Consider the following 13,599-nt stretch of genomic DNA (forward strand, 5'->3'; position numbering starts at 1 on the left):
ATGATGAGTTTTGTTGTGTCTAGTCTTGCAATGTTTCTTTTTTTTTTTTTTTTTTGTTTTTATTTTTTTGGTGCATGATTTTGAATGACTTTCTAAAGATTCATACATCATGCATGCAACTTAAAATGAAATGCTATTTACGGTTAGAAATTTGCTATTTGCGCTTTAAAACAAAAACCCCCAAAACTTTCCAAAAAAATCCAAAACCCCCAAACTGCAAATAGCAAAAAAAAAAAAAAAAAATTCGAAAATTCGAAATCAAGCTTGAAGAAGGCTTTTTTTTTTTAGCAAAAACATGTTGGAACGCCCAAGATGGGCGCCCAAGGCGTGTACGAAACCCCTTGGGCGTTCAATTAAAAAAAAAAAAAAATTTTTTTGCACTGGACGCCCAACTCGGGTGCCCAAATGCAGCTTGCACGCCCAACTTGGGCGTGCACTGCATGAATGGGCGCCCAAGTTGGGCTTTTACGCGTTTTGGGGGGGTTTTTGGATTTTTTTGGGAAGTTTTAGAGAGATAAAGTGTTTTTTGTTATAAACCGCAAATAGCAATTTTCAAACCGTAAATAGCAAGTCCCAACTTAAATTGGGCTATCTGTATTCTTATTTCCTCTCGCATTTTTTTTAGCATAGCTTAAAGTTAATGTAACTTTGAAAGAGTACGAAAAGCGGAAAAGTTGACTTAGCAAAACAGTAATCACCAAAAGCACTGAGTATATGAATTGCCTTTCATAATACATTTTATCTTCGATGGTTGATTATTCGACATATTTGCATGATCACCTAGGGTTGGATAGTTCAACAGATTGCCTTGGGCTGCAAGACAACATTTCTTCATTATAGAAGTACTCTTCCCAACTTTGAGCTAACAAGCCATCTCCAAATCGTAGCATACTCACAATTTTCGACATATTGGGACGTCTCTTAGGGTCGGTTTGTGTGCAAAGAAGAGCTATTTTAATCGTTTGATCCACTCCTTCTTCGATGTAACGACCCCTCAAATGAGGATCGGCTATCATCTCCCATTTCTTCTGCACTAAAATTCTCTTTACCTAAGAATAGATATTGGACAAGGTTTTGTTAGTTGAACACACATTTAATACGCCTGTGTTTATATTTAATTTGGGAAAAAAACAATTTTCATCCCTCAAGTTTGCACCGATTACGCATTTGGTCCCTCATGTTTCAAAAATTCAACCTTTTTAGTCCTTTCGCCAATTTTTCGTTAGTACTAACAGAATCAAGCGCGTGCCCATCACAGCCTTAACTGAAGGACTAACGGTAAATTGACGAAAAATGACCAAAAATGTTAAATTATTGAAGTATGAGGGACTAAATGTGTTTTTTGTGAACATGGGTGACCAAATGTGAAATCGATGCAAACTTGAGGGATGAAAACTGCAATTTTTCTTATTGAATTTGTACGAAACTCCCACTGTTATTTTATCAGCAAAACCCTCTTCAGTGCATTTTTTTTAGCATAGAACCCCCTAAATAGGTGAATTTTTAGGGTAGTTTTCTTAAAAATGAATCACTAGAGTGGGGTTGCCAATAAAATAAGATGGGTTATTTAACGGGGAAAATATAGTTTCCGTCCCTCAAGTTTGCACCAATTTCATATTTGGTCCCCATGTTCAAAAAAACACACTTGGTCCTTCATGTTTAAAAAAATCTACAATTGTGGTCCTTTTCGTCAACTTTCCCTCACTACCTTAACGGACGGACTAACATTAAAGTGACGGAAATGACCAAAATTGTTGAACTATTGAAACATGAGGGATCAAATGTGTTTTTTGTGAACATGGGGGACCGAATATGAAATCAGTGCAAACTTGAGGGATTAAAACTGAAATTTTCCCTTTTTTTTAACAATTAGAAAAAACACAGAGGGTGCCTAATGCAATAAACCCCACGCGTGTGTGTGTATATATATATATATATATATATATATATATATATATATATATATATATATATATATATATAGGCTCTCACCCAATCAACTAACATCATGTCTTCCTCGTGGGCAAGACGATCAAGATCGAAAGAAGTTTGCCGCGTGATGAGCTCAAGAAGAAAGATACCATAGCCATAAACATCACTTTTCTCTGAACAAATACTCTTGGCGAGATATTCAGGAACTATATGACCAATTGTTCCGCATACATGTTGGATTGGGACATCAGTGATTACGTGGTCCGTAACTATGGAAATCCCAAAGTTACCAATAATTGCATCGAAGTCCTCGTTCAAAAATATATTTGCAGCTTTGATATCACGATGAATGATTTTCCGCTCGCACTCGTTATGCAAACACGCCAGACCACTTGCGGTCCCCAGTGCTATCCGTTTTCTTACTTGCCAGTCAAGTGGAGACTGTGAGCTCATTCGCTCTGCAATAAAAGAACATTTTTATTTCAAAACACATATTCAGTGGGAAAAATACAGTTTTCATCTCTCAAGTTTGCTCAAATTCCACATTTGGTCCCCCATGTTCCCAAAAAACACATTTGGTCCCTCCTGTTTCAAAAATTTAACACTTTTAGTCATTTCCGTCAATTTTCTGTTAAAAGTAACGGAATCAAATGTGTTCCCGTCACTATGTAACTGACGGATTGACGGTAAATTGATGGAAATGACCAAAAAAGTCAAATTATTGAAACATGAGGGACCAAATGTGTTTTTTTGTGACAATGAGGGACCAAATTAAATGTGAAATCGTTGCAAACGTGAGGGATGAAAACTATAAAGTTCCCCATATTTTAGTCCATAATGTTTCAACAATTTAACACTTTTGATCTTTTCCGTCAATTTACCGTTAGTCCATTCAGTTAAGACAATGACGGCCACACGCTTGATCAGTTAGTACTAACTGCAAATTGACGTTAATGACCAAAAATGTTACAATTTTGAAACATAAGGGACTAAATCTGTTTTTTTTTTTTTTTTTTTTTTTTTTTTTTTTTTTTTGTTGCGAACATAGGGGACCAAATATGAAATCGGGGTAAACGCAAGGGACAAAAATCGTACTTTTCGCAATTTCAAATGATCATTACTTTATGTTTAATCGGATTTCTTATCATAGTATTCTTAATTAGTACATTTTTGTAGAGAATTTGAAACTGTAAAGTCGAAGAAACTGTGCATGTTTTATATCAGATTACGTAATAGTATATTCACCCCTCAAAAAAAAGAAAAATTCGAGGACCCGTACATACCTTTTTGTGATAAAAAATTTAAAAGCTCGGAAATTACCTCTTAAGCATGACGCGACGCTTCCATTGACCATTAAGGGATAAATAAGAATCTTTTCTTTATGCGTAATGCAAACACCAAGCAATCGAAGTAAATTCGGATGCACAGTAGAAATGCTCATCGTTTCAACTTCTGTTTGGAAATGCCGCTCTACATAGTAATCTAACTCGGTTCCTTGTTCCAATCTTTTAACTGCCACAAGAAAGCCATTTTCTAACCGGCCTTTGTAGAACTTATAGCGTTGACCGTTATGAAATACATTTTCACTTGCAAAACCGTCTGTTGCAATCTCGACTTCGTGTAGAGAAAATCTCACAACTCCTGCGCGAACCTCATCCACAAAATTAAAATACAAAATTAAATAACACTTATTTATTTCAAACAAAGATTAAAGAACATCTACTCTATAAATGTTCAAATCTCTTGTTTTCTTAAGTTACTATAAATTTGCCAATTCTTTAAAAGAATATCAAAACATGCAAAGGTTGACTTTTATACTAATCGTCTTTCTTAACCAACGGAAAAATAATCACAAAAACAGGAAAATTACAGTTGTCGTTCCTCAAGTTTGCAGCGGTTTCACATTTTGGTCCTCATGTTCACATAACACACATTCGGTCCCTCATTTTTCAACAATTTGACACTTTTGGTCATTTCGGTCAATACCGTTAGTCCAGTCAGTTAAGAGAGTGATGAACACATACTTGATTCTGTCAGTACTAACGGAAATGACCATAAGTGTAAAATTATTGAAATACAAGGGACTAAATTTGTTTTTTTGTGAACATGAGGACCAAATGTGAAATGGAGGTAAAGTTAAGGGACGAAAAGTGTAATTTCCCTCACAAAAACCCATTGGCTATATGAAGTTCTCTACAATATATCTGTATAAATAGAGATGGGAAAATTACAGTTTTGATCCCTCAAGTTTGCAACGATTTCATATTTCGTCCTCCATATTCGGAAAACACACATTTGGTCCCTTATATTTTAATAACTTAACACTTTTGGTAATTTCCGTCAATTTACCGTTAGTCCGTCAGTTAAGGCAGCGACGGGCACAAGCTTGATTCCGTTAGTTTTAACATAAATTTGATAGAATGGACTAAAAGTGTTGAATTTATGAAACATGAAGGACCAAATGTGTTTTTTGTGGACATGGAAGACCAAAAATGTGGAATCAGTGCAAACTTGAAGGATCAAAACTGTATTTTTTCGCAAATAGAAATGATAAAAAAAAAAGGCCTTGAAATAGAAATAAATACGAAAAACCTTATTGACAAGCTCAATAACCTGTTGTGCATGATGCAACACTTCCGTTGAGCATAAAGGGATAAACAAACATCTTTTCCTTGCGCGCAATGCAAACACCAAGCAGTCGAAGTAAATTTGGATGCACAGAAATGCTCATCGTTTTAACTTCGGTTTTGAAATACATCTGCTCGTCGAAATCCTCTCTCTTCACCAACTTTTTAACTGCCACTAGAGAGCCATTTGCTAACCGGCCTTTGTACAACTTCGAGAATCCGTTACAATAAAATTGATTTTTACTTGCAAAACTGTTTGTTGCAACCTTCAGTTCGTGTAGAGAAAATCTCCTAACTCCTCTGTCCACCTCATCTGCAGTTAAAAATAGAAAATAAGCGTAGTGTGGGAATATATTTATATATATACAACGGGAAAATTACAGTTTTCATCCCTCAAGTTTGCACCGATTTTACATTTAGTCCTCTATGTTCATAAAAAACACATTTAGTCCCTCATGTTTCAATAATTTAACGTTTTTGGTCATTTTCGTCAATTTAGTGTTAATCTGTTAGTTAAGTCATTGATGGGCATAGGCTTGATTCCGTTAGTTTTAACGGAAAATTGACGGAAATGACTAAAAGTGTTGAATTTATGAAACATGAGGGACCAAATGTGTTTTTTGTGAACACGAGGGACCAAATGTGAAATCGGTGCTAATGTGAGGGACTAAAACTGTATTTTTTTCCTATATACAACCATGTTAATTTCAATCCATAATCAACAAAATATTCAATCTTCAAATAAGGGCACACAACTTAATTTGCTTAGTAATTACGAAACACGACTAGTTGAAGAACTCCAAACCGAAAGGAAAAAATCCGCTATATAGAAAATGTGGGCTATACAAAACATTTCGATGAACTTTGTAATTCACCAAGTCCCCATAAGTATTAACGAAAACACAATGTAATTTGCCTCGCAAAACTTTGCATAAGAACGAAAAGGGCTTTTTTTGGTTCAGATTCGTACTTATTTGGGAAAATTACAGTTTATGTCCCTAAACTTTACCACTAAACCGATTTATGTCCTCAAACATTTCAATCCACGAAATATGTCCTCAAACTTGCCACTTTTGATCACTTTATGTTCTGCCGTTAACGTCGGCAGCTAACTTCGACGGAAATAGCACACGTGGCCGTTAAATGTCGAGTTGTACAATACCCAGTGCCTACTTGGTCGATGAAACGTGATGTGGAGCGACACGTCATTCTCCTCCCCTATTTCTATTCGAAAATCCATAATTCTCCATATCCCCAATGAACCCGTAAATCCAATCCCTAAAACCCCATTTCGAAACCTTCAATTGAGGTGAAATTCGAAATAGCAGAATCGTCTGTGAATCCATAGCCATTTTTCGTGGTGTTTTACCAGCGAAGTAGCCCAATAAACAAATGCCGAATGTTTCATCGATTTTACTTTCATCTTCGGGCTGAAAAATCATGTATTCTTCCACTTCGTTGGGGAAGTCGGGGAGCTGGAATCCATTCTCGGGCACTCTATTCTTGACGAAAAAAGAATTATATGCAGCTTTGACAAGTGCTGCATGTTTTTTTTTTTTTTCTGGAATTGGTTCAGACATTTTGTCGAACACCTTCTGGGCAGGTTCTGAAACTGCAGAATTGGTAGAATGTGTGCCATCTTCACCATCCTTGTGCTCGCTTCATCGAGACCACAAGGGGCACAAGCATCAACAAGTGAAAAATCACAAGACCCCAACGTTCTAGAGACGGAGTTGGGAGAAGAATTAAAGCTTCCTCTAATTTTTTTTGCACGTGAATCTGTTGTTCTTTGAGAAGGGAAAAACTCTTCAAATGTGATAATGTTTTGATTTTTTATGGGTTTATGACTTCGATTTTAGTATGGGTTCGAGCAAGAATGGAGATTGAATTGAAAATTTGGGAATGGGAGTGAAACGTGATTTGAGATTTGGGATTTAGGAGAGTGAGTTAGAGGAAATTAGTATATTCTTGTGCCACGTCAATATTTAATTTTCAATATATTATTCCACGTCACATTTAACGGCCACATAGACGTCGCGTGAGCCACGTGTGCTATTTCCGTCGAAGTTAGCTGCCGACGTTAACGGCAGAACATAAAGTGATCAAAAGTGGCAAGTTTAAGGACATATTTCGTGGATTGAAATGTTTGAGGACATAAATCGTTTTAGTGGTAAAGTTTAGGGACATAAACTGTAATTTTCCCTACTTATTTCGAAAAATTACGCTTTTTGTCTCTCGAGTTTAACTCGATTACACATTTGGTCCACTTGTTTACAAAAAAAACTGATTTAGTCTCTTATGTTTCAACAATTTAACATTTTTTTGTGATTCACGTCAATTTTCCGTTAGTACTAACATAATCGAGCATGTGCCAGCTCATTACTCTTCTAGCTGACCGACCAACAGTAAATTGTTAAAATATGAGGGATCAAATGTGTTATTTGTAAACGTGGGGACCAAATGTGAAATCGGTGCAAAATTGAGGGACGAAAAAGACTTGCATGCAATCCACAAGAAATACGCATTCATATTAAAATAAGCATTTATACAAAGGAGAAATTGATTTCTATAAGTTCCCAAACCTCTACTCCAAATATCGAACAGTTGAATGAGCATCTCAACCATTTATACAAAGGAAAAATTTATTTTAACGTAAAATGTAACATTTAATATTAATATCTTCAATAAGCCTTCTCAAGTGCAAACGAATTACATTTGAAGCTTTGCACTTGAAATATATGTAATGGGTGGCTATGGGATTTAAAAGGGAAAATTACATTTTATGTCCCTAAACTTTATACTAAAATATTTTTTGTCCCCAAACTTTTGCATTCACGAAATATATCCTCAAACTTGCCACTTTTTAACAATTAGTGTTCCGCCGTTAACTTCGTCAGTCAAATTGTCACGTGGGGCGCACGTGATGCCGACGTGACCGTCAAATATCAAGCTGGCACATAAATCCGTCGATCTAAACCCAATTCCAAATTTGTCAGATCCCCAATTCTCACTTCACTCTTCACACCCAAAGCCCTAGCCATCAAATCTCAAAATTTCTTTCAATCCCGTAAACACACTCCCGAATTTACAATCAGATCTTCAATGTTGTTCGAAATCATACGGAGTTCAAAGTTGTAAACCCATAACAAATCCCAAATTCCCAAAACCGAAGTTCAAAGATAAGAACTTTGAAAAAACTTACTAAAATTGGAGATTGTTGGTCGATTTGCGATGCTTCAGTTCCACAAATGTTCGATTAATTAGGATTAGGCGATCTTGTTGATGTCGAATTTCACCTCAATTTGAGGATTTCTACGGGGAATTCGGGGATATGGTTTATCTGATAAGGATCAGTGAATTGGGGTAATGAGAAATTAAGGATTTCATAATTGAAATAGGGGAAGAGAATGGCGTGTCACTCCACGTCATATTCAATCGGCGAAATCGACGTAGGGTGTAAGCCAGATCAATCTTAACAACCAGGTCAATATCATGTGTGCCACATGTGACATTCCGTTTAACTTGACTGGCGAAGTTAAAAAGTGGCAAGTTAGAGGATATATTTCGTGGATGCAAAAGCTTGAAGACAAAAATCATTTTAGTGGTATAGTTTAGGAACATAAAATGTAATTTTCCCGGATTTAAACTCATGACTTTTTCATTTAGTCTGGCTCCGATACCATGTTGAATGACCATCTCAACAAAAAACTTAAGCTATTAGTGAAATGTATCATTTAATATTATTAATTTAAGTTAATTTAGAAACTAATGCAAAAATATTTATACAAAAATAACCTGGGAAAAGCAATGAGAAAATAAAAAGGTAGACAAACCTCGAGAAACAGATGGGTTAATCAGTGGCACTGCACATACAGAGGTAGCTTGCGGCGATGATCGGTTGCCGGAAAAACTGAAATAATCTGAAATTAGTATGTAAAATCTGGAAAGAAAAAAAAAATGTCTTCTTATATTAAATTAAAGTTAATAACAATAATAATAATAATACCGGAGAAATTGTTCACCGAAATCACCATCATCATCATCATCATCTGAAGCAATTGTGCTGATGCTTGGCGTCCGGGAGTGGTCGTGACACAATTCCCATATCTGCTGCCGCCGCACCACCGCCGTCACGAGCCTCTCCCAATTGTCCCGAGACATCTTCTAACTCATCCGCACCTGCGCGCGGCCGTCGCTGTAATGACTTAACCTTCTGATATTTGTTGTGACTTGTGATTGAAACTTCTTTTATTTTATTTATTTTTGTTCATGTGATTTTACTGAAATTTCGAAACTTTGTCGAGAGGGAAAACCGGAAATGTAAGAAACGCGTTTTTACCGGGTCAAAGTCAAGCGGGAGTCGTGTATTCTACACTCTGAAAGAGTGTGAATCGCGTTTTGCACCAAGTCCCAGAATTGACATTGACTTTTAATGCGAAAATTAGAGTTTTCATCCCTCAAGTTTGTATTAATTCCACATTTGGTCCGTCATGTTCCCAAACAAACACATTTGGTCCCTTGTATTTCAATAATTCAACACTTTTCGTCATTTCCATTAATTTACCGTTAGTCAGTCAGTTAAGGCAGTGACGGGCACACGCTTGATTCCGTTAGTACTAACGGAAAATTGGCCAAAAGACAAAAGTGTTGAATTTTTTAAACATGAGGGACCAAATGTGTTTTTTTTAACATGAGGGACCAAGTGTGTAATCGGTGCAAACTTGATGGACGAAAATTGTATTTTCCCCAATTTTTAATATTTGATTTTTTTATTTCAAAATGATTAAATTTATTTTGAAAAGTGTATCATCGCCAATTTTTAATATTTGAATTTTTTTATTTCTAAATGATTAAATTTATTTTTAAAAATATAGTTCAGATATTTAAAATAACATAGAACCTAAGTTTATGAAGTATTTGGATGATTAATCAAATATTGAATATTAAAATTTTAAATTAAAGTAAGTAAATGCAAAATTCATAATATAAATAAATAACAATGTAACTTTTTATTTTTGAAAATATGATACTTTTGAATTATTTTTTAAAATTAAAAGAATCAAAGATTGAACTATTTTAAGTATTTATTAAAAAAAAATCATTTGCTAATGAACACTCATTTGATCTTGATATCCTTGTGGAGCGAAAGTGAAACTAAACTGGATTTGTGTGGTCCTCCTAATAATATCAATAAATGACTTGTTACTGTTATTTCTATTTAAATTCGAAAACTAAACAAAATTAGATTATTCATTATTCTTTTGTATTTTTTTTTTGGTAATGAAGGAATCCGCAGTAAACCGTACAGGTGCACTGGGTAAACCTACACTCTCGTATAATAGCTTACAAACCATATGTGAGATGTATTTGTTTATCTTAGAACTAAAATAGTAGTTTAAAATTAATTGAAACATACTGCACCATCATCTTGGGCTGGAAAGTTCATCTGATTGCCTCGGGCTATCTGGTAATTTTAGATCCCATTTCTCACCGGAACTCTTCATAAACTCTTGACGAAGCAATTTTTCTTTATTACAAAACTCTTCCCACCTTTGAGGTAGCACTAAGCCATCGCCAAGTTGTAGCATTATCCTCACGATTTCCGACATTTTCGGACGTTTCTCCGGGTTGTTCTGTGTGCAGATCAGAGCTATTTTAATCATCTCCTCCACACCTTGCTCAATGTAATAATAATTACCTCTAATATCGGGATCAACAATCCTCTCCCGCTCCTTCTCCTCTACGATTCTCTTAACCTGAATATGGATATTGATGATATTATATTTTATATTAATATATGGGAAACTTACATATTTCATCTCTGATTAGACATTTGGTCCCGAAAAACCGAATAATTTACCAATTTAGGGCATTTCCGTCAATTTACCGTTATTCCTTCAGTTAAGGCAATGATGGGCACAGGCCTGATTCTGTTAGTACTAACGGAAAATTGATGGAAATGACAAAAAATATCGATTTTTTTAACATGAGGGACCAGATGTGTGTTTTGTGCACATGGGGGACCAAATGTGAAATCGGTGCAAACTTGAGGGACGAAAACCGTATTTTTCCCATTTATCAAAGACAATTCTATATAGGCTCTCACCCACTCAAGTAACACTACAGCTTTGTCATTCGCACGCCGAATAAGATCAAAAGCTCTGCGACCAGTGATTAGCTCAAGAAGAAAGACACCATAACTATAAACATCGATTTTGTCTGAACAAATACCATCCGTGAGGTATTCAGGAGCTATATGACCAACCGTTCCGCTAACAACTTCTTCCACATGAGTAACACCGTGGTCCATGAGTATGGCCAAATCAAAGTTACTAATAATTGCATTAAATTCCTCGTTCAAAAATATATTTACAGCTTTGACATTCCGATGGATGATTTTCCTCCGACATTCATCGTGCAAATGGGCTAGACCCCTAGCAACCCCCATTGCTATCCGTTTTCTTACTGGCCAATCAAGTGGATGTTCTGACTCCAGTCGCCCTGCAATAACACATTTTTTTATAAAGAAACAATCACAAGGCCATGTGAATTCTTTACTAAATGCCTTACACTAGGAAAACAACTATATATTTTTCCATATATGTATATGGAAAAATACAGTTTTTGTCCCTCAAGTTTGCACCGATTTCATAATTGGTCATTATGTTCACAAAAAAACATTTGGTCCCTCGTGTTCCAATAATTTAATACTTTTGGTCATTTCCTTCAATTTATCGTTAGTCCGTTAGTTAACGCAGTGATGGCACACGCTTGATTCCGTTAGTTTTAACGGAAAATTGGCGAACATGACCAAAAATGTTGAAGTTTTGAAACATAAGTGACCAAGTGTGTTTTTTGTGAATATAGGGGACCAAATGTGAAATCAATGCAAATGTGAGGGATGAAAATTGTAATTTTCCCAAAAAAAACTCTTTATTTGTTTTCTTTTCCTATTTCCTATTTTTTCACAAAAAGGTCTTGAAACAATTTCGGGGCACTGCCCCCAACCCCAAAAATTGAAGTCCACCCTGTAACAAATTTCTGGACTCGCCACTGGGGACAGTTCAACAAAATGAATAGAACAAACTAGAAAATAACGGAAATGCCAAGAGGAAACTATAAGTGAAAACGAAAAATGAATTTAGAAGGATATCCTATAATACTATTTTCTTAAAGTTGCATTTTCCCTATGGTGGTTTTGGATTCAAAAGAAAACAAAATAAACATGAACGTACGGATTACCTCTTAAGCATGACGCAACATTACTGTTGGCCATGTAGGGATAAACGAGCATCTTTTCTTTTTGCGTAATGCAAACGCCGATTAATCGGAGTAAATTTGGATGATTAGTAGCATTGCTCATTGCTTCAACTTCCGCTCGGAAATATTGCAACTGCTTAAATCTCTTAACTGCCACTATAGAGCCGTTTTCTAACCGGCCTTTGTACAATAATACTGCAGATCCATTTTGAAGAGGATATTTCTATCTGCAAAGTTGTCTGTGGCAATCTTCAATTCGTTTAGAGAGAATATTCCAACTCCTGTGCACCCGCAATTAAAATCCGAAAAATAAGTAATGTATGAACAATTATGTATACACGTTACACCAGTCCAAATTAATTTTCGACGACTAACCGGGAATATTCTCCATCTGAGAATATTCTTGCTTCGTTTTCTTTCCTCGGTACCAATTAGCCGGAAATAGCTTCCGTGTGATATTGGCTTCACCAGATTTGTCTGGCAATAAACTTTCAAATGTTATTTATCATCATCTCACAAACTACATTAATTTTACGGAAAACACGAACTAGACAAGGCAGCCAAAAAAAAATAAGGACAAAATGCACTTTGCCCCCCTATAAATTTCTGTTTTTCGCACTTTCCCCCCCAAAAAAAAATGGATACTCCCCCTTTGAAATATTATATTGATTACACTTTGCCCCCATAAGCCAATTTTTCAAGGGCATTGTGCAACAAAAATAACATTTTAAAGGGACAATGTGCAAAAAAATTATGTTTTTAAGGGGCAACGTGCAATAAAAATAACATTTAAAGAGCCAACATGCAAACAAAATACTCAATTCCGATGAATAATCCATCGTAATTTTTCTATCGGGGCAATGTGCAACAAAAAATAATATTACGAAGGAGGACATTCACTTTTACAATGTTTTAGTGGGTAATGTGCAAAAATTAGAAATTTACAGGGGGTGATGTGCAATTTGCTAAGGACAAAATGCACTTCACCCCTATAAGTTTCCCATTTTGGCACTTTTCCCCCTAAAAATTCAGAATAGAGATAACGGATAACCCCCTTAGAAATATTGATTTGGTTGCACTTTGCCCCAAAAGCCAATTTTCGGTGGGCACTGATGCAACAAAAATAACATTTTAAAGGGGCAACGTGCAAAACAAAACACTGAATTCCAATTAATGTGCAACAACCAACAAGTATAACATTTTGAAGGGGGCATTCACTTTTTTAAATTTTGAGGGGGTGAAGTGCAAAAACTAAAAAAAATATAGGGGGTGACATGCAATTTGCCCTAATAAGGACAAAAGAAAAATGAACAAATTGAATTTTAATTCATGAAAATAGTAGATAAATTATAAACCTTGAGAGGCAGATGGTGGGTTATTAAGTTGCAGTGGAGCTGGTGGAGTACCAGATGTAGATGCTGCCCATCTGTTACTACTGGAAAATATTGAAAAAAATAATATTCAATTTTTAATACAATCAAAGATTTCTACTTTAAAATTCAAAAAAAAATAACAATAGCAATAATAATAAAAAAATACTCGAGAAATTGTTCACTGAAATGATCATCGTTATCATCTGATGAAGCTATGGTGTTGATGCTTGGGCTTCTAGAGTGAGCGTGGCATAGTTCCCAAATCTGCTGTTTCCGTACAACCGCTGTCACTAACCTCTCCCAACTATCTCTAGACGAGTACATCTCTCTAATCTCTCTCTCTCTCTCTCTCTCTAAACTCTCTCTCTCTCTCTCTCTCTCTCTCTCTCTCTCTCTCTTTCTCTTTC

At 35.6% G+C, this 13,599-nt stretch overlaps 2 protein-coding genes across 2 annotated transcripts; both read right to left on the bottom strand.

Annotated features, from left to right (window-relative positions):
• Nucleotides 1-615: 615 nt before the first annotated feature.
• Nucleotides 616-8,830, bottom strand: LOC148769760 (somatic embryogenesis receptor kinase 1-like). The gene is made up of 6 exons (XM_088820995.1): nt 8,566-8,830; nt 8,393-8,469; nt 4,546-4,872; nt 3,253-3,573; nt 1,993-2,390; nt 616-1,049 (listed from the first exon to the last, which is right to left on the bottom strand). The coding sequence occupies exons 1-6, from the start codon at nt 8,718-8,720 to the stop codon at nt 777-779; spliced, it is 1,551 nt and encodes a 516-aa protein (XP_088677121.1). The 5' UTR covers nt 8,721-8,830; the 3' UTR covers nt 616-776.
• Nucleotides 8,831-9,868: 1,038 nt separating this feature from the next.
• LOC105953994 (BRASSINOSTEROID INSENSITIVE 1-associated receptor kinase 1) lies at nt 9,869-13,599 on the bottom strand. The gene is given in 8 exon segments (XM_088820996.1): nt 9,869-10,192; nt 10,258-10,315; nt 10,666-11,060; nt 11,802-12,024; nt 12,027-12,100; nt 12,195-12,296; nt 13,175-13,254; nt 13,359-13,599. Coding segments are annotated over 8 exon segments (1,191 nt in total). The 5' UTR covers nt 13,517-13,599; the 3' UTR covers nt 9,869-10,091.

Source organism: Erythranthe guttata, chromosome 7 (genome assembly GCF_056151865.1).
Source record: "Erythranthe guttata isolate IM_541 chromosome 7, IM_541, whole genome shotgun sequence".
NCBI classification, from domain to species: Eukaryota; Viridiplantae; Streptophyta; class Magnoliopsida; order Lamiales; family Phrymaceae; genus Erythranthe; species Erythranthe guttata.